Source organism: Oryza glaberrima, chromosome 5 (assembly GCF_000147395.1).
Source record: "Oryza glaberrima chromosome 5, OglaRS2, whole genome shotgun sequence".
Classification (NCBI taxonomy): domain Eukaryota; kingdom Viridiplantae; phylum Streptophyta; class Magnoliopsida; order Poales; family Poaceae; genus Oryza; species Oryza glaberrima.
In genome coordinates this window covers 1,731,621-1,755,241 of record NC_068330.1, presented here as the reverse complement: position 1 = coordinate 1,755,241, position 23,621 = coordinate 1,731,621, and the positions used below count along the sequence as shown (strand labels likewise).

Genomic DNA, 23,621 nt, shown 5'->3' with positions numbered 1-23,621 from the left:
AATGTTTTTAACGAATTAAAAACCAATGCTTAAAAGATAAATTATAATGAGAAAAAACACAAAATCAACTATAATTAAATAGTAAATTCATTTTTTGGTCGTGGCCGATAAGATAATAACCAGGCAACGGGAGAGAAAATGTAGCCATGATGGACTTGTTTTAACAGAGAAAAAAAGCTTGTGTACATGGGCAATATATAGTCGAAATTGTGAATAAGTTGAGAGAAAACTAATGCGTGGATGGATGAACTCTGAATTTGACATGGAAAATTCTTTGAGACATGCTGATCAGCTTTCGCGGCAAGCAAGCAAAGCTATAGGCTAATACTAGCTAGCAGCTAGGAAAAATGAGGGACGTCCAGCTATGGCGATGAGTTGGATGGTGGTCAGATCATCACCAATTCCCATCTTCTCTGAAACTGGAGCTGGTCTACTGCTTGCCGGGAAGCACGCACACACCCACGTGCTAAAACTAATCGGGATACAGTGGTGGCGTTTCTCCTCTTCCAACACCCCTCCTTGTACTGTACTCCCTCCGTTTCACAATATAAGTCATTTTAATATTTCTCATATTCATATTGATGTTAATAAATCTAGACATCATCAATATGAATATGGAATATAAATATAGAAAATGCTAAAATGACTTACATTGTGAAACGGAGGAAGTACCCCTCTTCTACCTTTTGGTGCTTGAGGTGGTTATCGGTGCCGGCGCTCCTTGTTCTGATGTGGTGATTAGCACCCCTGCAACTCTTTCTGGCGATTGGTCACTGCATCTTTGGATTTCTACTCCTACGCCATGTTTAGTTTCGAAATATTTCTTCAAACTTTCAACTTTTCCATCACATCGAAACTTTTCTACACACATAAACTTTCAACTTTTCCGTCACATCGTTCCAATTTTAATTTTAGAGTGAACTAAACACAGCCCTAGCCGTCGGCTAGGAAACCTCCGAATCTGGGAAAGGAAAGGTTGCGCCTTGCTCATGCATTCGACCCGGTAAAAACCGGATGAACTGGACGGTTTTTGTGAAAACCCGCGAACCGGGGCTAATAAGAACCGGTGGTTCATTGTAAGTTGGGTTAACACTTGGGCTGGCCTTGTAAGGCCCATCATCCTACTCCACGGCCCATCAACCATATAATTTTCTCTTGGACCGAATAGGTAGCGGGCTGGTCCAGGGGCTGGCCCAAACCTGGGTCCGCTGGCCTCGTCGATGTGTGTTGGAGTCCAGCTTGATTAGAAAATGGGCTGTGATCTCTCTGGACTGCACATATGGCCCGTGTATCAAGCATGAAAATTTGGGCCAACAATTGGGTCTAGATGATTAATGGGCCAGTCTAAATTTCATGAATGGAAGTCACATTTGAGCCCAATACGTTTCTCATGGTCCGGTCCAAATGGCCCTAGGCTTGCGCTCTAGATGACAACAATTTGGGCCCATCGAATCTTCCTGTGGTTGGGTTCCAGGAAGTGTGTGATCAAAATAGATTTACTGTGATAATAATCCAAGAATTAACATTTTGATCCATTTCGCCATTGAAATCACTATGTTTAACATGGAGTAGAATAATTTTGTTCTTATTTTATTTTCATTTTTCCTTTTTGCTAGAAGCAAATCACATCCATTAAAAACAGAGGATCTGGACTAGCAATGACAACAGGGCTGCTTAATTATCACAATTAACTAGAAATTCGGAATATAATTGAAGTGGCCAGTGCCATATATCGATCTTTCTGTAATCCCTTATTACATGAAAATGGAGAAAGTTTTGGATGGATGAATACAAATCCAATCCAAACAATAAAAAAAAACAACAACTAATTAACTTTCTTTCTTTTTGACACCAATAGACAGAGAATGCGACAACACAAAAGCTACTATACACCATGAATTCTCGCTGTACTGGTGTTCTCACATACACATGCGCGTAGAATTCAACACAAAATTAAACCAATTCAACACAAGATCGACGAGCACCAACAAATCAAAAAAGAACAAGATACACAAAAATAAACGACGATGATGAACCAACCATGCGAATAATGAAACAAAGAATTATTGAAAATGAGGATGCAGATGAGAGCTCAAGATGGAAGGCTTGATGTTGGGATGATGAGGATGAAGAATCAGTAGTGGTGGGTGTTGACGCGGCGGCAATGGTGGCGGATCTCGCCCTTGGCCTTGGGCGGCAATGGCAGCTTGCTGAGCTTGACGAGCGCGTCGGAGAAATCCTCGTCCCAGAGCGTGCCATTGTCGGCGTACTCGTGGACATGGCCGCGCGCCTCCTTCTCCGTGAGCAGCTGCCAATCGGAGTTGAAGGTGACGATCCTCGCGAGGTTGTTGTGGTAGTAGCTGTTGTCCAAGAACTCGAACTTCCTCAGCTTCGGGAGGAAGGACGGGATGGTGGCGGCGACGGCGGCGGGGTCCTCGTCGCGGACGTTGTTGGGCACGATCGGGTCCTCGCCGGCGGCGCACTTGCCGGCGAGGAGGCTGCGGTATCCCGGGAGGATCTGCTCGGGTGGCGCGGTGAGGCGGGCGCGGAGGGAGGAGCAGTGGCCGACGCCGACGGCGTGGGCGCCGGAGAGGATGACGAGCTCCTCGATGGTGAAGTTCTTGCGGCGGAAGTTGCGGATGAGCTCGGAGATGGTGAAGGTGGAGTCCGGGAGGTCGCGCTGGGCGTCGGCGGCGCGGGAGACGCGGCCGTCGAGGCGGCCGGCGAGGACGTCGAAGTGGACGTGGCCGTTGCTGAGGAGGATGGAGGCGTCGCGGGCGGCGTAGATGACGATGTCGGCGCAGGAGACCACGCCCGGGCACCGCTCCTCCACCGCCGCCTTGATCTCGTCGATGAGCTCGAACGCGGCGAGGCCGATGTTGATCGGCGCCGTCTTCTCCGTGTGCGGGTTCTCCGGCGTCGGGTCCAGCAGCACCGACGCGTCGCACCCCTGCACCACCCATTCCCAATTCCAATCGATTAGTAATTCGCGCGTTTTTTTAAATTAGTACTAGTAATCAGCGATTGAATTTAAAATTTCTCATGCATTATTTTACATTCTAATTAATCAATGGAGCCAAAACAATTCAAACACAAAAAGTTTTCATAAACTTGACCAAAATTTTTTAAAAAAATTTGACTAGTAAAAAAGTCCAATTGTTATACTAAAATTTGTTCGAACTTTGAATTATTTTTGGGAAGAAATATTTTAGAATCTCCTGGGGAAATATTTTGGGTTTCCGCAATGTACAAGTAGAACCATAGTAGGATAATCAGGAATAAGAAGGATGATAATCCATAATTTGACTTGGTAACAATTAGATGGTTTGGGATTAGTGAATATCAGGGTAAGATTTAAATGTATGTCATAGTTATGTTAGCTAGCAGTATTATTGAAGGTAATTATCACATGATTAGATAATATTGATAAAAAATTAAGCACGCGCAATGTAGTCAATTAATAATGCCTTAAACACACTGCATATGTTGAAGTTCTCTATATACCCCAATTTTTAGGTAGTTAGTTAATTAACACTCTTCCACACCATAGTATTAAGACGTTTTTTCTGACCTATGTCAAACTATATCAAGTTTGACCAAGCTTGTTAAAAACTTAGCAACATATAAAACACCTAATTAGTTTTATTAAATCCATAATTAAATATATCTTTATGGAGTATTATATTTGTTTTGAATTAAAATGCTATTATTCTATAGTTGTTTCATCTTGCTTTATTCCCTCAACTAATGAGCCAAACAGTACTAGGCCGAATCATACCGTCCTTTGGACCAAACATCTCCACGGAATCGTTCAATTAATTCCACACCTCATCGATCTCATACTCATCACTGTTAACTACTACTCCGTATTATAAAACTTTCTAGCATTACTCATATTCATATATTTAGATTTATTGACATATATATAAATATAAGTAATGCTAGAAAGTCTTATAATATGAAACGGAGGAAGTACTATACAGTAAAGTGTGCATAGCAAGTCATTTCATCTGTACTTTGAGCACATTTAATTACTCCCCCTTCCATAAAAGTAACACTACTTTTGTCGCGGAAACTAAGAACAAATTATCTCATCTTGTATTTAACAGAGATTAAAAATATATGCACGCGTGCAACCAATGAGTACTGAGATGGTTTTTATGGTTTTAATTAAATATTTAATTTACATCATTATTTTAGTCTTGCATATATAGAGAATACAAATAGGAACAATTTATTTGAAAAAACTTAAATATAAAATATATCAACTCTTGTGAATGGAGAGAGTATATTATATTAGAGCCCCTTGAGAAAAATGTGTGATAGATCGATCGATCGATTGATCATCGTCAGCTGAGTTGTTGGAAAACGATATGCATATATAATTGCATATGTAGTGTCGGTGAGAGGGCAAATGCATTATTGGTTCTTAATTACTTGAACAGTTCTATTGCTGCTGATGCTTAAACCACACAACGAAAAGTCCATGCATGCTACAACTTGTATGTACATCATCTTCTTTTATTATTTTCTTAAAAAGAGGAGAACAAAAAGAAAGACTACCGATGCTATTGCTACCGACCGTTTCGTCTATAATGTACTCATTCAATTCCGTAGCCACTAATGACCTATACTGTATTCTTGCATGTCGAAATAAAATAGTTTCACTCTATATTTTTAGTCTAAAAACATGAACACACATTGACTCGCTCAAACCAATCAAAATATGTAATTAATCAGCACCAATGCAACTCCAAGAACTTTTAGAGCTAATAAGTAAGGATGCTTGCTTGGATGAGAGTGCTGAAACTCTGTCAGAACATGCCCTAATTACTTGTTAATCAAAAGGGTAAGTAAAAAAAAGTTCAATTAATTACTTTTACTCTCTTTTCTATTCATGACTGAGGAGCTAGACCTAGCTAGTGGTACCAATTATTGATCATGACTCTGGAAAGATATAGGTATGCTTTCTCTTTCTCAACACAGTGTCCCCTTTTCTCTCCCATATGTGTCCTTTTCCTCTCTCTCTCTCTCTCTCTCTCTCCTAGACAATCAGCACAAGTAAACAATTTGCCCCATAGGAAGCAAAGAAGCTCTGGCCCCAAGCACAATCCATACATAATCATATCCCACTAATTGAGCTTACCTAGAAATCGAACACCAAGAAAATCATGTTTAACTACTACTACTACTAATCTGATATACACGAGAGTCTAATTAATTAATTATTTGTGTGTATGCAAAACGTACTGATGATGCATGAACCAATTGAATTGGTAGTTACATGTTGCTTGTCAATCACAGCAACATCAGCAGCAGCTGCATCTGGCTGGCACCCATGCAGAGAAAAGAAAGGAGAGGGAATAAACTGACGACAAGGGCATAGTGCTTCTGGGACCCTAGAGCTAATTAAGCTAAGCTAATGCAGCTTAATTATGTGTTTAGCTAAGCAGCCAGAAGGGAAAAAAAAGGTGTAGCATGCATTGACAGTCCAAATGATGGACGCAAGGAAAGTATCACATTCGATTCCAGCATGCATGTTGCAGATGCTGAATTGCTGGCTACCAATCTCTCTCTCTCTCTCTCTCTCTCTCTCTCTCTCTCTCTCTCTCTCTGTCTTTCTTTCTTTCTCTCTCTAATCTACCTTTAGTTTCTCTCTCTTGCCATGTTGGATTAGTAGTGAACTAGTAGTAGTCAAGTAGCTCACGAAACTAGCTTAGCTTAGCTTAGCTAGGTCTCCATTGAACTTTTCTTTTCTTTTGTGCATGGAAAGAAAGGAAGAGAAAGAAGAAGAAACTGTCTCTGGATGGAGTGATGACAGTGTCAAATGCAGTGGCGTGTGGCTGCTAACTTGCTGATAACTATCTGTGTTGATCTTGACAACAACCAACCAAGTGGGGTTCAGAGACTTAACTAAGAAGCTGTGTTATGTATATTAGCTTAAAATTTGATCATTTCTCATACACGCTTATGCGGCGACGACGACGTTGGTGTAAGATAAGATGCTGATTGAGTAGTTGCTTAGTTAGTTTGTGTAAATGTTGCTGTTATTTCCATCAAGAGTAAAGTTGTTTTCCTTATTAATTAATCAACTAACCTAGCTAGAATGTGATAAACTTTTCTCGTTGGATTGATCACCTGATGAGTGATTCTGAAGAATGAAACCAACTGTAACACAACTAAACTCTGCAAAGCCAAGTTGTACTATGTACACACACAACTAACTAACATTAAGCTAGCTAGTAAACCTTAGCTAGTACGTACTGCAAATGTAGATTGATATATATGGATGGATCAATCATGAGCCGCTACAATAATTGATATGCAAGAAAGTTAATTATCTGATTGAGATAATTACCCTGACGAAGCAGTCGTGGAAGATGAGGCGGACGAGGGCGGCGCCTTCCTTGCGATTCGCCTTGAGCGCCTTGGCGACATGGTACCTCACCACGTTCTCCACTCCGGGACAACTCTTCTTGTAGTAATCCACGCTCAGCTCCGCCTCCACCGACATCGCCGCCGCGGCCACCACCACCATCACCACCACCGCTGCCGCCAACCTCATCGTCATCCTCCTCCTCTTCGGCAACTTAATTTCTCGCTGTCGATGCCTCTTCTCGCTCTCCGGCCACGCGTCACCTCGTGTGTAGCGGTGGTTGGTCGGCGAGACGAGGTTGGGCAGTGTGGAAGGAAGCAGAGGGGGGTGGAGAGGAGAAGAAGGGGTGGCAGGTGGTATATATATCGTTGCACGATCGATGGGAAATTGCGTTTTAACGGTCAGCTTTGCTAAGTGATGATGTGAGCGGGGTCATCATGTGTGACAGTGAAGTGCCACCGCGCAAAAACGCTTGTAATTTAACTTTAATTCGCAGATCAGTTTAGTTTACAGAGTTTTCACAAAGAGAGAGAGAGAGAGAGTGATGTGCTCTGATGCTTCAGTAAGACAGTAATCACTACTGCTGCTTCTTCTTCTTCTTCTAGTAGGAGTATATCTTAAGAATTAAGGAGGAGGAGAAGAAAAAGGAGAGAAATGAAAGTAACTAAAAGGGGTTCGATTTATGCTTGTTACTATCTCGCCACCTAACTGCAGTTGGGGCCTTGACGGATCGATCCGTGCGTGCCATACTGCCATGGCGTGTCACTGATCTCTCTGATGTATGATCGATATCAAATATGGAGGTAGTACGTACGTCTTGCCGCTTCGAGAAATGCGCGCAGCCCACGCCACAGTCGCCGGCCGGAACCCCTTACCGTCGTTACGCCGGCGTGTCGAGGGGGCCAGCATATCTCAAGATTATGAAGTTACAGACACAACGCAATCGGCCAGACCGACTTATGTTAGAATAAGGGAGAAAAAAACAAAAGAAAAAGAAACTTAAGAGAAACTACGGCGGCTAAAAACAGACTCCCAACAAATCCCCAGAAACAGCGACGCCAGCTAAAGGCCACATATGGCTCTCTGAATGAATGGACTCCAGAACCACTGAGACTGAAGAGAGAGTGGATCAAGGAAGCACCCGTGTCAAATATATTGACGTGCAATCCTTTTGCGTATTTGTGAAAAAAAGATTATGAAGCTATCAAGGAAGCACCCGTGTTAAATCTAGAATTTAAATCTGGGTAGACTGATTCTACCACAAAGAATCTAACCAGTTGAGATACGCTCACTTCATAAAAAAGAAGCTGTACAATTTACAAGACAAGTGTAAATATTAAGAACAAAGGGAGTATGATTTATTTATGTACAACAATAATTATCGAATTACTTTTATACATGTGCGTCGACTGGTTTTGATATAATCCTACCATCTCCAACATAAGTATTTAATGTTTATGATAATATTTGGTCAAGCTTTTAATATTTTGATCATTAAAAATTTTATGCTGGAATAAGTTTGTAAAACACATTAAGTTTATGATATCTTGCTTCCTAATTAAGTCAAATATAGACAACATATAATTCTTAAAACACATTAAGTTTTTGAGAAATCGTCGATGGTTTGAGTTTTAAAAATCAAATATTGTACTAAACATCAAATATTTTTATGAGTATGAAACATGTTATGTTCATACAAAAGTACAAGTGAATTTACCAATCGTCGCCACTCATGAATAGCTTGATATTTGCTCATTAGCCTCTCCTTCTCCTTGAACTCCGGTCGGTTGTTGGCGAGGCGTTGTCGGTGGCACAAGAAAACCGTGCACACATCACGCATGATCGATACATCTATCGACATTTCTAACTGGAGCTAGCATAAGGTTAAATTTCGATCCAACCTCAATTACGAATTCAGATAGATGGATGGATGCAATCGTGTTGAGCATATTTCGAATCATATCCTGGTGGTTGCAGAGTTCCATTCCATCCCATCGTTTTTCCTTTTTGTTGAGATCATTAAACAACTTAATTTCTCGTTTCTTTGACACGCACACATAGATCAATGCTCTATGTATATGTACGAACAGTAGTGACTCCATGATCCGTCCATGCCAACGTCCCTCCCTGCTGGCCCTTTGCCTTCTCAATTTTTAGTCGCTTTCATGCAACCTCCTTGTACTGCCATACAACATATGCATCTGTCTCTTTGTCTCGTTGTCTTTTCGATTAACTAGACGAAACCTCGCACGTTTACGCGGGAAATTATATGAAACAAATATCAATTTTGCTAAATACCTATAATATGTATGATATATAAAAGTAATATTTTTTTTAGGAAGAGGCAGGTGCTCTGCCAATTTTATTATAGAAGGAGAGAAGAAACGAAGGTTTACCGACAAGTGGTGTCACATAGTAGGAACATGAGGGGGTACAAGAATTTTGAGAAAGTGCAAAACAACTTTCTGTTGGCTTCTCGACGCGGCCTCACGCATAGGCTTCTTTACCGGAGTAAATGATGTCAGTGGTTTGTAACTATATAATACATTATTTTCAAAAGTATTCCATGTTTATGTGTACTCTCTTCTTCATGTTACAAATCAGTGATGTGTTTAGTAAAATGCACAATTAATGTATGTAAATTCTGATCATCATATCTTTGCAATGCTTCGATTCAATTTCGAAAACGGTGTGGCTAGATCTGTTTTTGGGTACATTTTAAAATATATTTTGCATTTTGTACTAGCAATTAAAAATAGAGAAAATTTCATAAAACCCTGCATATTATGGTCCAAGTTGTAGAAAACTACGTGGATTTTGGCACGTGGCACATAACCACAGGTATTATAGTATTAAAGTTTCACAAACCACACCGTTAACTATTTTGACATATTTTTATATTAAAATTTTATAAAGCAGATGTAACATTTACATGATAGATAAAATTCTCATAAATTTTAGATGCGATTGTAGAACTAAAAAATATATTCGATCAAACTCAAAATGATTAATAGTGTAGTTTTGTGAAACTTTAGCACCGTAATACCTGGGGTCATGTTGCCACATGCCAAAATCCATGTGGTTTTGTGTAACTTGAACCATAATATGTGTGGTTTTGTGAAATTTATACATACGTGATCATTCATATCACTGTAGTACAAACTAAATGCCACTTATTTGTAACTGAAGTTAGTATCATATACACACTCTTCCAATCAATCTACTTCTACCCATCCATTTTTTCTTGTCTGTATACATATCCTATCATGCATGGCAGATTGATTGCACAGAAAGTAAGCAACAGTAGCTGAATTAAGGCCATCCAGAATGATGAACAGTATTATACAATGTGGTAATTAGCCTTTATTTGGAGGCCAGTACACAAACACAATAATATTCAGGCTCATCAATGACCAGCAAGTGTCTGCAAATGGTTAGGCACATTACATTTGGCCGTATCTTCTTGCTGTATGCATAAACTAGTTTAGATCTACTAATATATACTGTTCATGATGCCATGCACTTGCAGGTAGTAGCTGCAGGTGACATGTCAATCTCATACAAGTAGGAATATATAGCATCATGGAAATATTAAAAACTTAACGATTTCTCTCAAGTCAATATTATAAATATAGATGGAACTGATCTGTCATCTCTCTTCCTCCTCCATCTTTAATCAATTTCTCCCGTTTTCTTAGACCGACCTTTTGATTAATCTTTTCTTGAGTTCTGCAATGCCGATGCAGACACGCAACTTGTTTAATTCGTGCCTGAATTGAAGCCTAGTGGCTTGCAGGCAGCTGCAAGCAAGCTTCCAATTCAGAACAGGTCTTCAATTCAGAACAAGTCTTCAGAACTTAACAACCATCCTTGCAAGCTAGCAAGCTAGATGCATATATAACCTTAATTGGCCATGAAAAAAATCTATGCAAAGGTGGTCCATGAATAATAATTCCAAAGTTTATCAAGCACGCAGGCTGCTCTCCATGCTAGCTTGGATTATTCCAACTTTGCCTTGAAATTGAATAGACTGTTCACTTGCTTTTGCTTTCTTTGCAATATGCCATACTGCTAGCTCCAGCTATATTTGCTCATTTTTAATTGAAGCCTTTGATACATGCTGGAGTATTAATGAATTAAACTAGCTAGCATTGGGGGGCTACAACTTAGTTAATTAGTAGTTACATGTGATCCCTACTTTTTATATAGATACTTAGATGATCAGTGTTAGATACTAATATTACTCATGCTGTGTACTTGAGTACCACTTTGTTTGATTAGTGTTGGAGTACAGACAGAATATTCATCATGGAAAGTAGGTAGGAGGAGTACATGGGAGAAAATAAATTCAAGGGTTGTCAGGCCCAACAGAGATTGCATATTTAGTAGAGGACTTAATTAGTTTTTTTTAAGTAAGAGTACTTAACTATAGATAATTTGACCATGCCAAAAAAGCTTGCACTAATAATTAATGTACTTCCCTAAAAAAGTTTGCCCCAGTAATATTAGTAGTAGTATTAGTATTTGATAGAGATGCTCCAACTATGTAGCAGATCAAAATAGCAGTTTTAATTTATAGATCATGTGCATCAATTCATATAGCCATCATTCTTTATGGGTATTATACTCCAACTTGTAAGTGTGATACTTACCTTAATCTGCAGTAATGATGGTGCCGTGTGTATATACACATCTCCTCCTATATTAGTCAAAGATTTGTGTCTATGCAATGTATTTGTACATCTCTGGAATGGTTGGGGCAGGATCATCTTGACACTGATCAATGTCCCCTTGTTCGTTTGTTTATTTGGATGCAATGTTTCTTTCTTTCCAACTCTTTTGTGCGTGTTTGGACATGATTTAGTAAAAGCTGATGATGCAATATGGACCATTCAAATCAATCAAGGAATTTGGATTATGAGAGAGATGATCATAGAAGCCGGGGTTGGTCCATTCCTAGCTTTCGCCATTTTTCCTTTTCGTAAGCTAGAACATCACTGTTAGGACCATCTTGGGTTACTATGATAATGTAAGAGCAAATAGTAGCTACCAGACTAAGATCCAATTTTTCAATTAATTATTAATTAATTAACCAAAATATTAATGGGGATAGACCTAGTGTAATGACAAAATTAATTGTACTGGTGAATGAGGAGATGACAAGCTATATAGGCAGATAGAGAGGTTGTTGACAGCAGTAGGAAGTACTGAAGGGGTAGCTTGTTAGAAAGAAACCGATGATTTAATTTTGTAATTAGGGCTTCGGCCGACACACGGCGCTCAGGTAATTGGATGAATTAATTAGTTTTAATTTATACCCATCCATCTATATAATATAACACTCTATTCTGTTTGTATTCTGTTTCGACCCGTGTATATGTGCTGGTTTCGATTTAGGCACATTAATTAAACTCAAGTGCTCGTTTGGTGACCTTATATATGAAAAGTCTATACAGGTTTACACCAGCTTATTTCAGCCATTGCACATTTCAGATTAACCCTTTTATATAAAATAAGAAATAACTTGTAATTAAGGTCAGTGATTACAATTTCGGTTCGAAATCTCGGTTATCTCAGCCAAATTTTTTGGTTTTTCTCAAAAAAAATTTACAAATTTGATCAAAATATAGTCAAATTATCAATTAAATTATGTTAAAATTTTTAAAAAAATTCGGTCCAATAAGTGCCGAAAATTCTCCCTCCGGGTTGATAATACTTATCGTTTTGAACAAGAGCACAGTCTCCAAAAATTAACCATTATTTTTCATTATAATACGTATAAAAGTGTTAACAAATATATGATTTTATTAAAGTACTTTTTAGAGAAAATTCCCTACATACCCCTGAAAAGTTTCGCGATCTCTTCTATACCCCTGAGTTTTGCCTCATCCCCTACATGCCCTTGAGTTTTCATTTTGATCTCCTCTATCCCTATTCCGTTAGTTGACCGTGAGTTGACTGTTAAATTTTTCTAAAATGACCATATCGCCCATTTCCCATTCTTACAGTACATGTTATATACTCTACTTCATAATTCACAATGTGAAAAATTGTAACTCATGATAAAATCAAATAGGATAATTATTTATTGAAAAGAAAATTTAAACTATTGAACAAATTTATTTTTTTTGACAAAATCCATATAAGAGCTTTAGCTAGAAATTGTGAACCAAAATTATTTATTTGTTGGGTTCAAATTTTGATGAAAACAATGTACGGATATCATAAAAGTTAATTTAAAATTTATTTTTTTTAAAAAAATGTTGTCAAATAATTATATTCCCTTTGTTTATTTACAAACAGATCTTTTTTTCATATAATAATTGTGTTTTTGTCATTAAACTAGCACATAAGTATAAGAGAGGAGTAATATAGTCAATTTCAATAACATTTAACGGTCAACTCACGGTCAACTAACGGAACTAATGGGCATAGAGGAGATCAAAATGAAAACTCAGAGGTATATAAGGGATGAGGCAAAATTTAGGGGTACATAAGGGAGTGGATGAATTCTCAAGGATATATAGGGGGTTTTCTCTACTTTTTAAGACTAATCTATACATATAGTCACCATTAGTCACTATATGTGAAAGATAAATATTTTAAAAATGATTCATAATCAAAAATTATAAAGTTTGACCTCACCCTTATTTAAAACGATAAGTATTATTAGCCCGGAGAAAGTACCGAAATTTCGGCCAAAATCGAAATTGAAAACCTGAATCAGATGTTATGTGTAGTGAGCCCACTCCTACAGAAGAGCAGAGAGCTAGGTTTTGTGGATTTGGAGGCTAATTGTCTTACACGTATGCTAGCTTAATTAACTGGTGATATGAAATGTATTGTCGGTCACAGTGTTGATACCTAGTTTTGGTGGTGATTAAATGATGAACATGTGTACCTGAGATGAGCTTAACTGTTTTTGGGTAAGTACAAATAGAGACAAAATGTGCGTGAGACACGCGTGTCATATATATCTACAATGTAACAAGGTGAGGTGTTGCTGGCTAGTGTGGTAGCAGCATGTGGTTGTACATCTCCATTTCTTGATTGGCCTGGCCCACCCACCATTGGTTGCTCTCATTGGCAAAACACTATTTTGCACTTATTTCCTGTGATAAGAGGGGATCCATCAGTTGGTTAGATCAGCATATGCGAAATGCTCTCGACTTCCAAATATAGGGAGGGTTCAGCAAGCCGGCTGCAACGGCTAAGGCTACGGCTGCACACGGTGAGTGTGACACTGTTCATACCGGTTACCGGTTACGGTGCAACCACGAAAGTAGCAGCCAAATAGACCATAATGTAATGACTTCTAAATGTATCAATATTTAACACTTTGAGTGTATAACTGTAATGACTTTTAAACATTACATTTGATCATCTGTCTTATAAAAAAACTATATAAATATATTATTTATTTTGTTATGAGATTTATCGTTAAATGGACTTTATTTTTTTTTGCATATTTTAATATTTTAAATAAGACATATTATCAAATATTATGTTTAAAAGCCAACTATTACAGATTCAAAAAGAAAATGATATATTAAAGTACAAGTGAATTATCCCTCTCCATTCATTAACAGATGCAATCTGATATGATATTAACGTCATATCAGGTTGCACGGAATATAGTCATATTTTCTTTTTCTGAATACTGACACATCAGTGGAACCAGCCATCATAATACTATTGAATCTAATTTAACCCGATTTTATGTATCCGGTATCGCGTTTAGGGATACGATTTAAACTCGACGGAAATACAACGAATGTAAAGTGGACTTATCCCGCCCGAATTTACAAGGCCCAAGCCCAAAAGGCCCATCCAACTCACATCGGGCTACGTGGGCCTCCCGGCCCACACACAACCCAGAAAACCGCCTTACTACCGACAATGTTAGCTCCCTCTCTCTTCCTCTTCGTCTCGACTCTCAACTCCTCCCAAAATCCCTCGCCGCCGCCGCCGCCGACGACGACGACATGGGCCCCACCACGGCCACCGACGCCGGCGCGAGGATGAAGCCCACGACCGTCGCGTCGGCGGTGCACCGCGTCCAGATGGCGCTCTACGACGGCGCCGCGGCGTCGAGGGAGCCGCTGCTCCGCGCGGCGGCCTCGCTGCTCTCGGGGCCGGACTACGCCGACGTCGTCACGGAGCGCTCCATCGCCGACGCCTGCGGGTACCCGGCGTGCCCCAACCCGCTCCCCTCGGAGGACGCCCGCGGCAAGGCGGCGCCGCGGTTCCGCATCTCGCTCCGGGAGCACCGCGTGTACGACCTCGAGGAGGCCCGCAAGTTCTGCTCCGAGCGCTGCCTCGTCGCCTCCGCCGCCTTCGGGGCGTCGCTCCCGCCCGACCGCCCCTTCGGCGTCTCGCCCGACCGGCTCGACGCCCTCGTCGCGCTCTTCGAGGGCGGCGGTGGTGGTGGTGGTGACGGTGGGTTGGCGCTAGGGTTTGGGGCGAGCGGCGATGGGAAGGAGGTGGAAGAGGGGAGGAAGGTGGAGATCATGGAGAAGGAGGCGGCTGGGACGGGGGAGGTGACGCTGCAGGAGTGGATTGGGCCGTCGGACGCCATCGAGGGCTATGTGCCTCGCCGTGATCGCGTCGTTGGAGGTGAATCGCCTTTTGCTGACCTCTTCTATTTCTATTTGCATTGAGCATTGATTGGTTTTTCTGTTCAAATTATTTACTCGTTTGGTTTGATTGTGCTGCCATAGGTTAGTAGTACGATGAGTGAGGTTTATGGCGGTGGCATTCTCTGTTATCCTTTGTGCTCAAATTAGGTAGAGAAAAAACTTTGGAAGATAGAAAATGGAGGAATTTGTAGTGTTCGTAGTAAATTACTTTGAGTATCAACAATTGTTGTTGCTAGTAGCAGTTAGGAAAATTCTCTGTAACATGTACAACTACAACATTTTGGTGAACTAGTTATAAACTCCTTGTGTAAAATCTCGCTACCTGATTAGCAAATTAGTAGCATTTGTGTATGACTAGAAACAATCAACTAGGTAATAATTGAGAGCTATCAAATATGGTAAGGGACAGCTGAAGAATAGACATAACCGTGGTGCCATATTTTTTGGTTGCAGTCATTCAAATTACAAGAGGACAACTAGGCAATTCACTCATTTTGTTTAGACCTACATATTGTTGTTGATAAGGGACGCTAGAACGAAGATAGGAGATTGAGAGAGTAATTAATTTTTGGAAGTACGTTACAGATTTTAATGGGAGGTAGTGACTTCTTTTTTGAGAGATTAGAGGGGTGAGAGATGAGCTGCTTACTTTGTCAATGAAAAGCGCTCAGGTTTTGTTCAATATTTCCCCGAAGAAATACAAAAATCATGTCTTTGTAAGCATCATGTGTTGTTCCTCTTTTCTCACTGCTCACGGAGGTGCCTAAACCGCCTAACAAGGTGGCAAACTGGTCCCTAGTGCCTAAACACCAAGCCACCAAGGCAGTGGTGGTTAGGTGGGAGTGTGGTGGTACTTAGCTCCTACCTCCTAGGCACTGTTTGTTTTTCTTATATTCAAATAATGTTCTAGAACTAGATGTGACAATGTTACAAGAGTAACAATAGTTTTACTTGCAGGCACATTTATATATATGAAAAGGATATGCTCATTCTTGCTCTTTGTTCGACCTGTCTTAGTTTCGAACAATTGAAGAAACAATGAGCTTGTGTTCTGTATTTCAGGGCCAAAAAAAGAGGCTAAACAGAACGATGCTTGTAGTGCTGAGCAGTCCAGTAATATTAATGTGGATTCTAGGAATGCTTCTTCTGGTGAATCCGGCATGGTTCTTACTGAGAATACAAAAGCAAAGAAAAAGGAAGCAACCAAAACCCCATTGAAGATGTTCAAGCAGGATGAAGATAATGATATGTTGTCGTCTTGCATATCGGATTCCATTGCGAAGCAGCTGGAGGATGTAGTTCTCGAAGAGAAAAAGGATAAGAAGAAAAATAAAGCAGCTAAAGGAACATCGAGGGTAGGTAAGAGTAAGCCTGCAAAAAGACCAGTTGGGCGTGATGGACATGAAGTGGACTTTACAAGTACAATTATTATGGGTGATCATGGTTCAGAAATGATGGATCATGGTGCTCTGGGTCAATATAATTTCTCAAGTTCTATATTAGCAAATGAGCAGCCTTCATCATCTCAGTATGCAGCGATAGGTTCAGTGCAAGCTTACACTGAAGAACTAGATGAATTATTTAGTAATGCAGTTAACATTGCAAAAGACGAGACAAGTGATGATAGTGGTAGATGTACACTAAGATCTTCATTGAAGGCTGTTGGATCCAAGAATGCAAGGCGTTCTGTGAAATGGGCAGATGAGAATGGAAGTGTGCTAGAGACAAGCAGAGCATTTGTAAGTCACTCCAGTAAATCTCAAGAAAGCATGGACAGTTCAGTAAGGCGTGAATCTGCAGAAGCTTGTGCAGCTGCGCTTATTGAAGCAGCAGAAGCTATTTCATCTGGCACATCGGAAGTAGAAGATGCAGGTGAACACTTATTCCTTAACCCTGTGGTGCTTTGACATGCAGCTTTTGTTTTTGATATGTATTAACCTGTGCCTTTTGGTAACAGTTTCAAAGGCAGGAATCATCATACTGCCGGACATGGTTAACCAGCAACAGTACAATAATGATTATGACAATGACAAAGATGCAGGGGAAAATGAAATATTTGAAATTGATAGGGGTGTTGTGAAGTGGCCGAAGAAGACTGTGCTTCTAGACACAGATATGTTTGATGTCGATGATTCTTGGCATGATACACCACCAGAAGGCTTTAGTCTAACTGTAAGCATTCTTGAGAAAAAATAAAGTAGCACTTCTTTTTTTTTTTCCTTCTGGTTGAATTTGGCATGTCATGCCTTTTTTCCTTTTCAGCTGTCCTCCTTCGCAACGATGTGGGCTGCATTATTTGGATGGGTATCCCGGTCCTCATTGGCCTATGTGTATGGGCTTGATGAAAGTTCTATGGAAGATTTGTTGATTGCAGGTGGAAGAGAATGTCCTCAGAAGAGAGTTTTAAATGATGGCCACTCATCTGAAATTAGAAGAGCTTTGGATACTTGTGTGTGTAATGCCCTGCCAGTTCTTGTATCAAACTTGAGGATGCAAATTCCAGTCTCAAAGTTGGAGATTACTCTGGTATGGATAAAGCTAGTTGAACAAACTAATTAAAAAGTTAAAACATTTTTTAAAAGAAAAGAATAAGGACTCCGCAATTGGTTAGTGACCTAGTTGAACCTGGATATGTATTTACTGGCTAGTACATATAGTTTTTCAGCAGCGGCTGTGAAGAGGCTTTTCGTTGCATTTTGTTCTGGTATCTAGACACCTTTGACTGAGATCAATCAAGCTACTAATATCTTGGTCAGTTTAACAATAATTTCTTAGTCATTTGGGGTTCTCTCTCATTCATAAGTGTGGGTGATGAGCTGCGCATATCTGGAAATAGATAAGACGAAGTGGAGGCTGTACGTTACAGTTATTCTGAATTAGGGCCAGTCTCTTTTTTGTTGATTCTATTGAAGACAGCTTAACTGCTAGATGTTGCCACCAAGAATTTTATTTGTTAGTTTGATTACAGTTTCAGTAATTAACATTTAGAGCTATAATTAGTGTGCATCTAATGTGTTTTTCCCCTCCCCACTAGGGATACTTGTTGGACACGATGTCATTTGTTGATGCACTGCCTTCTCTGAGATCAAGGCAGTGGCAATTGATGGTTCTCGTGCTGCTTGATGCGCTCTCACTCCATCGGCTTCCTGCTCTTGCTCCAATAATGTCAGATTCGAAGCTTTTGCAGAAGGTGATGATGCCTTTCCCTGCCTTTCTGCTATGCAAGTAGACGGATGCACATATTCTTTTTAAGAAATCTGATCTTTCTTCCCTTTTGTGTGCTGCAGCTTTTGAACTCGGCTCAGGTTAGCCGAGAGGAGTATGACTCCATGATTGATCTCCTCCTCCCTTTTGGAAGATCCACGCAGAGCCAGGCATCCCTGCCAAGTTAAACCTCAAGCAACACAAGTATCTAAATACATGTTTACACAGCGGAGTAAATAGAGAGAGGTTCTACATATCAGCGTCAGCTTGGCAGTCTATTCGGATATACTATCATAATGGTGCCTCTTGCGTCTGGTTGTTTAGGTTTCGGAACACGTCTTGCAAAATATCGGTTGCTCCCAGTTGCTTCAACTATCCCCTTTGCATTGGCGTCAGACGTACAAGCGGAGCGGGCACTGATTCCTGTCATTCTCAGGAATTGTTAGCTTTAGTGAGGAGAGCAAAAGATAACTGCCTCCAGAACAATTTGGTCCACTATGGACTTTTATCTCTCATTGCTAGCGCAGTTCAGAATTGTAGTGCATCTTTGGGTTTTTTTTTTTACCTCTTTTACCGGTGTGCAGTTTGTCAGGTTAGTACAGCCGAATTTGACCAGCTAACAACCCACTCGTGAGTCCTAATAGGTGAGTGCTAGATATCAAGTGGTATAGTAAACCCACTGTTAGCATCTATAAAATTCTGAATTTTATGCCTGTCAATCTCGCATTCATGGTCAATCGGAGACTTGCAGTGGCTGTAACTTTCTACAAGTTGGCATCTCATTGCAGAGAGAGAAGAACAAGAGCAAAAAGGTTGGCGGCTGATGGCTGAAGTGCGAATACATTGAAAACCCAGGTGCTGCCTTATCGCAAGAGACTTAAAAGGGAGGAGCCCAAAAGGAGAGGTTAGACCATTATTAGCTTGGTGTGAAGTGTGAACAGAGCTGCCTGAGCTTGAGGATTAGCAGCAAACTTAGTAGCTGTGCCGCTTTTTTCCATGTGAAATCGTCGCTAATTTGGATTCATGTCCTGATTGGCTCCTTGTCTCGATAGGAATTTGACAATCCTTTAGGTATTTCGTCTGACCGGTTGCCTAGATTATCCACTCTATAAATGATAGCAGTATCAGCCCCAACGCCCAACAACTAGCCTAAACGCTTTAACACTACCTAGGTTTTTGTTTTGGTGAGCTGGAGATATGTGTATGCATCTAACACTGATATTCCATCTATTCCAAAATAAATATAACTACGCCTAGTACTTAAAAAATATATTTATTAAAATATAAGCGGTTCTAGCACTATTTAATGCAAGTTACCTTTCATCTAAACTTCTCATCTTACCCAAAGACTCCCATCCTCAGAAATATCCATATTTTGAAAGTAAAAATTCAACGGAACGTATTTTCTGCTTAGCTCGTTTCATTGATTCTTCTACAATTAGCAAGGAAATAGTATTTTCCTGCTTAGCTAATTTCATTGATTCTTCTACAATTAGTAAGGAAAGAGTATGAACTGCTTGGTTCACAACCCAGGAAGAGCCTGTTTTGCTCTCCAGTCTTACGTGGTGTTTGGATTAGTCCATATATTTAGAAACTAATTTAAAGTACTAACTTACAAAATTAATTACATAAATGAAAGCTAATTCGTGAAATAAATTTTTTAAACCTAATCAATTCATAATTAGAGAATGTTTACTGTAGCATCACATAGGCTAATCATGGAAGCTAATTCGCGAAATAAATTTTTTAAGCCTAATTAATTTATAATTAGAGAATGTTTACTGGAGCATCACATAGGCTAATCATGGGTTAATTAGGCTTAATAGATTCATCTCGCGAATTAGTCCAAGATTATAGATGGATTTTATTAATAGTCTACGTTTAATATTTATAATTAGTGTCAAACATCCCGATGTGATAAGGACTTAAAAGTTTTAGTCCCATCTAAACAAGGTCTAAATCTATGTCAACGAATTGGTCTTTCAAGAATGGGACAATCAAGAATCTCACAGCAACTTGGTAAAAGAGCATTTCACACAGAGAGAGAGAGAGAGAGAGAGAGTAGTGCTCAAGGCAAGCTAGTCCATCCATACATGAACTCAACAGAGATATGTACAACAGCAATGGTGTGAACAATAGCAGTAACATGTCAACAAAACGCAGAAAAATAATAATGAGGAAAAAAAATGGCCTACAAAACTGCCGGCTGCTCACCCTCCCTGCTCCACCTCAGCAGCCTCTCAACAAATCAGAAGAACAAAAAACAACTAATGTCAGAATATGTACACAAGTGTGAAGTGGCCACAACCAAACACCGGCGGCTCGCCCTAGCGATCAGTCTCCAGCCAGCTCCTCAGGTTGCACAGGGCCTCCGCAGAGAGGCTCTTGCAACTCCTCGGCCTCGCCACCCCCGCCTGCCCCCCCACCTGCTCCCGCCGCGGCGACCCAAGCTCCGAGACGAAGCAGACGACGATCACCGTCAGGTTGTCAGCGGTCTCGAGCCTCTTGGCCTCCATGACAAGCTCCCTCGCGCACCTCTCGGGGTCGTCGTGCTGCCGGAGCCCCCGTCGGACGATGCTCACCGCGTGCTGGCTGGTCATCACGTCCCAGATCCCGTCGCACCCCATGATGAGGAACTCGTCGTCCTCCGTGAGCATGGTCTGTCGGAACTCTGGCTCGGCGATGAGAGGGGATATCGAGCCGTCGGGCATTTTCATGTCCCAGTCCCCTAGGGCCCGTGTCACGGATAGGACTCCGTTGAGGTAGCCATCCTCGATGTATCCTCCGGATGCAGCAACCCGTTCACACTCCTCGGCATAGTTTGCTCTGTGATCTCGAGACATCTCCATCGCTACGCCTCTCCGGCAAAGGACCGCACGGCAATCCCCCGCATTTGCAACCAGCAATTGCCTGCAAGACAGTTCAGCAGAACCTCGAGTGAGCATCCACACTGAAGCATGAGATGTGCAACTATAGATACTGGATATGTTTTTTTTTACCTTCCGAAGACTAATGCGGTGAGTGCTGTAGTTCCGGAAGAGCGGCTGATATCTAAATCATCAGCTAAGGCAAGATCTGCTTGCAAGAACGCTCTGCGCACAGAGTTCTCAACTGACTGAACATATGTTTCATCTACTTGCGATGCTTGTGGGAACTCACTGTCCTCAAACAGGAACCTCATTGCATGCCTTTTCATGTAGGCTGCAGCATCCAGGCCTCCATGGCCATCGAAGACCTAAAATTGCAAAGGGAAGAAGCACGGGCAATAAGTTCAACCATTGTTGCTGAGGAAGTAGCATTCACAAATCACAAATCAGGGTAGGCATTCACATAGAAGATTACACTTACCCCATAGAAGGCACTAGGCAACGGACACACCAAGAGCGATCCAAGATGGGCAGAGAGATCATCTATCCGGATGTGCTCATCTTCCATGTACCTCCTAGGTCCAATATCAGCAAAGCTACCAGATCGAATACTGGGAACAAACTGTAGTGCATCAACTGATATGCTCGGTGCACCAGCAGCACTCTCCAACCCCTATTAATAATGAACAGAAACACAAAAATTACTAATCTTATTTCTCAGACACAAAACAAACATAAAAAACCAATTCTTCTTTAATCTGCTAAATTATATACCCAGCACTGCCACTGACCTACTTGCGTAGTTATGTTTCAAACATAATCCTATCCTGCCACTCACGCAGCACTATGATTTACCCCACCACCCCACTCTACACTGAAATAAGATACTGAACAAGAGCTGAAAAGTTTCAGCTACAGCTATAGAAACAGGACAACACTTTTAGGCTAGATAAACAATCATCTGCGCAAATTCGTATGATAAGTTGAACTTGCGCGAAAGCGCATAAATACATACTACAACTCAACTACCACTAGCACTATCTACACAATGGATCCAATAATATCAGCACCCACCTTCTCAACCTTCTGGCCTACAACCACCACCCTATACCCCCTAAAAAGGGACTACTTTTTTTCTTCTTACAAACTGTGTCAGTCTTTTGCATCCACGAACAGAAAACAATCTCGTGTAATAAACAGAAAGGCAGTAAACTCCATAATAAACCTAAAATCCAATAACAAGATGACAGCAATAATTTACATAGAGATATCTAAAAATCAGAGCTGATTACAACAACTGAAAGCACCTTTTTCACATGAGTAGTATTAACAAACAATCCTAAAATTACTGAAAAACAGCTGCTAAACTGCTAGTAATACTTGCTAGATTCCATGATATTTCCCACGAAATTCTTCGATCTCCCAACTGAAATACTACTGAAAACGTAGAACTACAGAACACAAAGTTGAGCAACTCACCATGTGAGGCACCTGGACGGCGACCTCGACCTCGACCACCGGCGGCGGCGCCACCGCCGCCGCGGCGGCCACCTCCTCGACACCCTTGGCGACGCACCGGTGGTACGGCACCTCCAACACCGGCACGGGCTGATGCATCACCTCCGCCTCCGCCACCATCTCTCCCCTCCCGATCCAAACACCACCGCCTCTCCGGTCACCGGAGAAAAAAAAAGAAAAAAAAATCAAGAAACCGAGCAGCGATCGATCCGCGCGAGAGGCCGCTATCCGAGGGGGAGGAGGGCGATCTCGATGGTTTCTAGGACACGGTTTCTTGATCTGAGGAGGAGGAAGGAGAAGAGGAAGGGGGAAGAAATGGGGGAAGAGGAGGAGGGGTGGTTGGTATTTATCCGGTGGCGGTGACCGGCGGCGACCGGCGACGATGCGGACGGGTGACCGGGTGGTGCCGGTGGCCTCACCGGACACGTGGCGGTCTCACGCCCGTGTGATTGCGCTGCCGACCTCGCCTCCCTCTTTCTTCTAGATTGGATGGAGGCCAAGGGAGAGTGATAAAAGATGTGTTTTTTTTACTAATCTAGAGTTCTAATCAAATGATTTACTGCTTACAGTGTTAATTACTGGATTAGTTAGAGGCTTGGGAGTGATGAAGAATGTGTCTTTTTTTTTTGAGTGGTAATCAAATGATTTATTGAAATGTTTGTGTTAGAAGGAAGAACAAGCTAAAACAGGATGTAATTTTTTTGCAAGAATGATTTGGATTGGAGGTGGTGAGATGCACTTTGGTTTGAAAAGGAATGTGTCTATTTGGAGTGCTAATCAAATGAAATGGTCTATGGAAATGTTTGTGACACAAGGAAGAACAAGCTAAAAAAAATGTAATTTTGCAAGAAATATTTGGATTAGAGGGAGTGGTTCTTTTGCATATGGGTGATGGTGGTGGTGTTTATATATGCACTTGTTTGGTTTGATCAGCTTTGATTTTCGGGAGGTGTGGTCAATTTGAGTGTTTTTTGTGCTGGTTTACAGTTTTTGTTGCATATGCTGTTTTTGGGTGGT

General features: G+C 41.0%; 3 protein-coding genes across 3 annotated transcripts; 1 reads left to right on the top strand and 2 right to left on the bottom strand.

Moving 5' to 3' along the window:
* Window positions 1-1,707: 1,707 nt before the first annotated feature.
* On the bottom strand, window positions 1,708-6,729 carry LOC127773068 (peroxidase 2-like). The gene is made up of 2 exons (XM_052299079.1): window positions 6,359-6,729; window positions 1,708-2,950 (listed from the first exon to the last, which is right to left on the bottom strand). Exons 1-2 carry the CDS (start codon window positions 6,569-6,571, stop codon window positions 2,135-2,137), a joined length of 1,029 nt encoding a protein of 342 aa, XP_052155039.1. The 5' UTR covers window positions 6,572-6,729; the 3' UTR covers window positions 1,708-2,134.
* A 7,557-nt stretch (window positions 6,730-14,286) lies between these two features.
* Window positions 14,287-18,734, top strand: LOC127773358 (putative RNA polymerase II subunit B1 CTD phosphatase RPAP2 homolog). Its single transcript, XM_052299422.1, has 6 exons — window positions 14,287-14,992; window positions 16,078-16,887; window positions 16,973-17,187; window positions 17,278-17,541; window positions 18,050-18,205; window positions 18,303-18,734. The coding sequence occupies exons 1-6, from the start codon at window positions 14,362-14,364 to the stop codon at window positions 18,405-18,407; spliced, it is 2,181 nt and encodes a 726-aa protein (XP_052155382.1). The 5' UTR covers window positions 14,287-14,361; the 3' UTR covers window positions 18,408-18,734.
* A 1,542-nt stretch (window positions 18,735-20,276) lies between these two features.
* LOC127773359 (probable protein phosphatase 2C 47) lies at window positions 20,277-22,936 on the bottom strand. The gene is made up of 4 exons (XM_052299423.1): window positions 22,566-22,936; window positions 21,568-21,759; window positions 21,219-21,454; window positions 20,277-21,129 (listed from the first exon to the last, which is right to left on the bottom strand). Exons 1-4 carry the CDS (start codon window positions 22,722-22,724, stop codon window positions 20,547-20,549), a joined length of 1,170 nt encoding a protein of 389 aa, XP_052155383.1. The 5' UTR covers window positions 22,725-22,936; the 3' UTR covers window positions 20,277-20,546.
* Window positions 22,937-23,621: the final 685 nt, after the last annotated feature.

Bases quoted from the DNA above. Each gene is read 5' to 3' on its own strand.
- LOC127773068 (XM_052299079.1), bottom strand. From the start codon at position 6,571: ATGACGATGAGGTTGGCGGCAGCGGTGGTGGTGATGGTGGTGGTGGCC. The intron at 2,951-6,358 runs GTAATTATCTCA...TGGGTGGTGCAG, and splicing joins TCCACGACTGCTTCGTCAGG to GGGTGCGACGCGTCGGTGCT.
- LOC127773358 (XM_052299422.1), top strand. From the start codon at position 14,362: ATGGGCCCCACCACGGCCACCGACGCCGGCGCGAGGATGAAGCCCACG. The intron at 14,993-16,077 runs GTGAATCGCCTT...TCTGTATTTCAG, and splicing joins CCGTGATCGCGTCGTTGGAG to GGCCAAAAAAAGAGGCTAAA. The intron at 17,542-18,049 runs GTATGGATAAAG...CCTCCCCACTAG, and splicing joins CAAAGTTGGAGATTACTCTG to GGATACTTGTTGGACACGAT.
- LOC127773359 (XM_052299423.1), bottom strand. From the start codon at position 22,724: ATGGTGGCGGAGGCGGAGGTGATGCATCAGCCCGTGCCGGTGTTGGAG. The intron at 21,455-21,567 runs GTAAGTGTAATC...TTGCAATTTTAG, and splicing joins TGCCTAGTGCCTTCTATGGG to GTCTTCGATGGCCATGGAGG. The intron at 21,130-21,218 runs GTAAAAAAAAAC...ACTGTCTTGCAG, and splicing joins ACCGCATTAGTCTTCGGAAG to GCAATTGCTGGTTGCAAATG.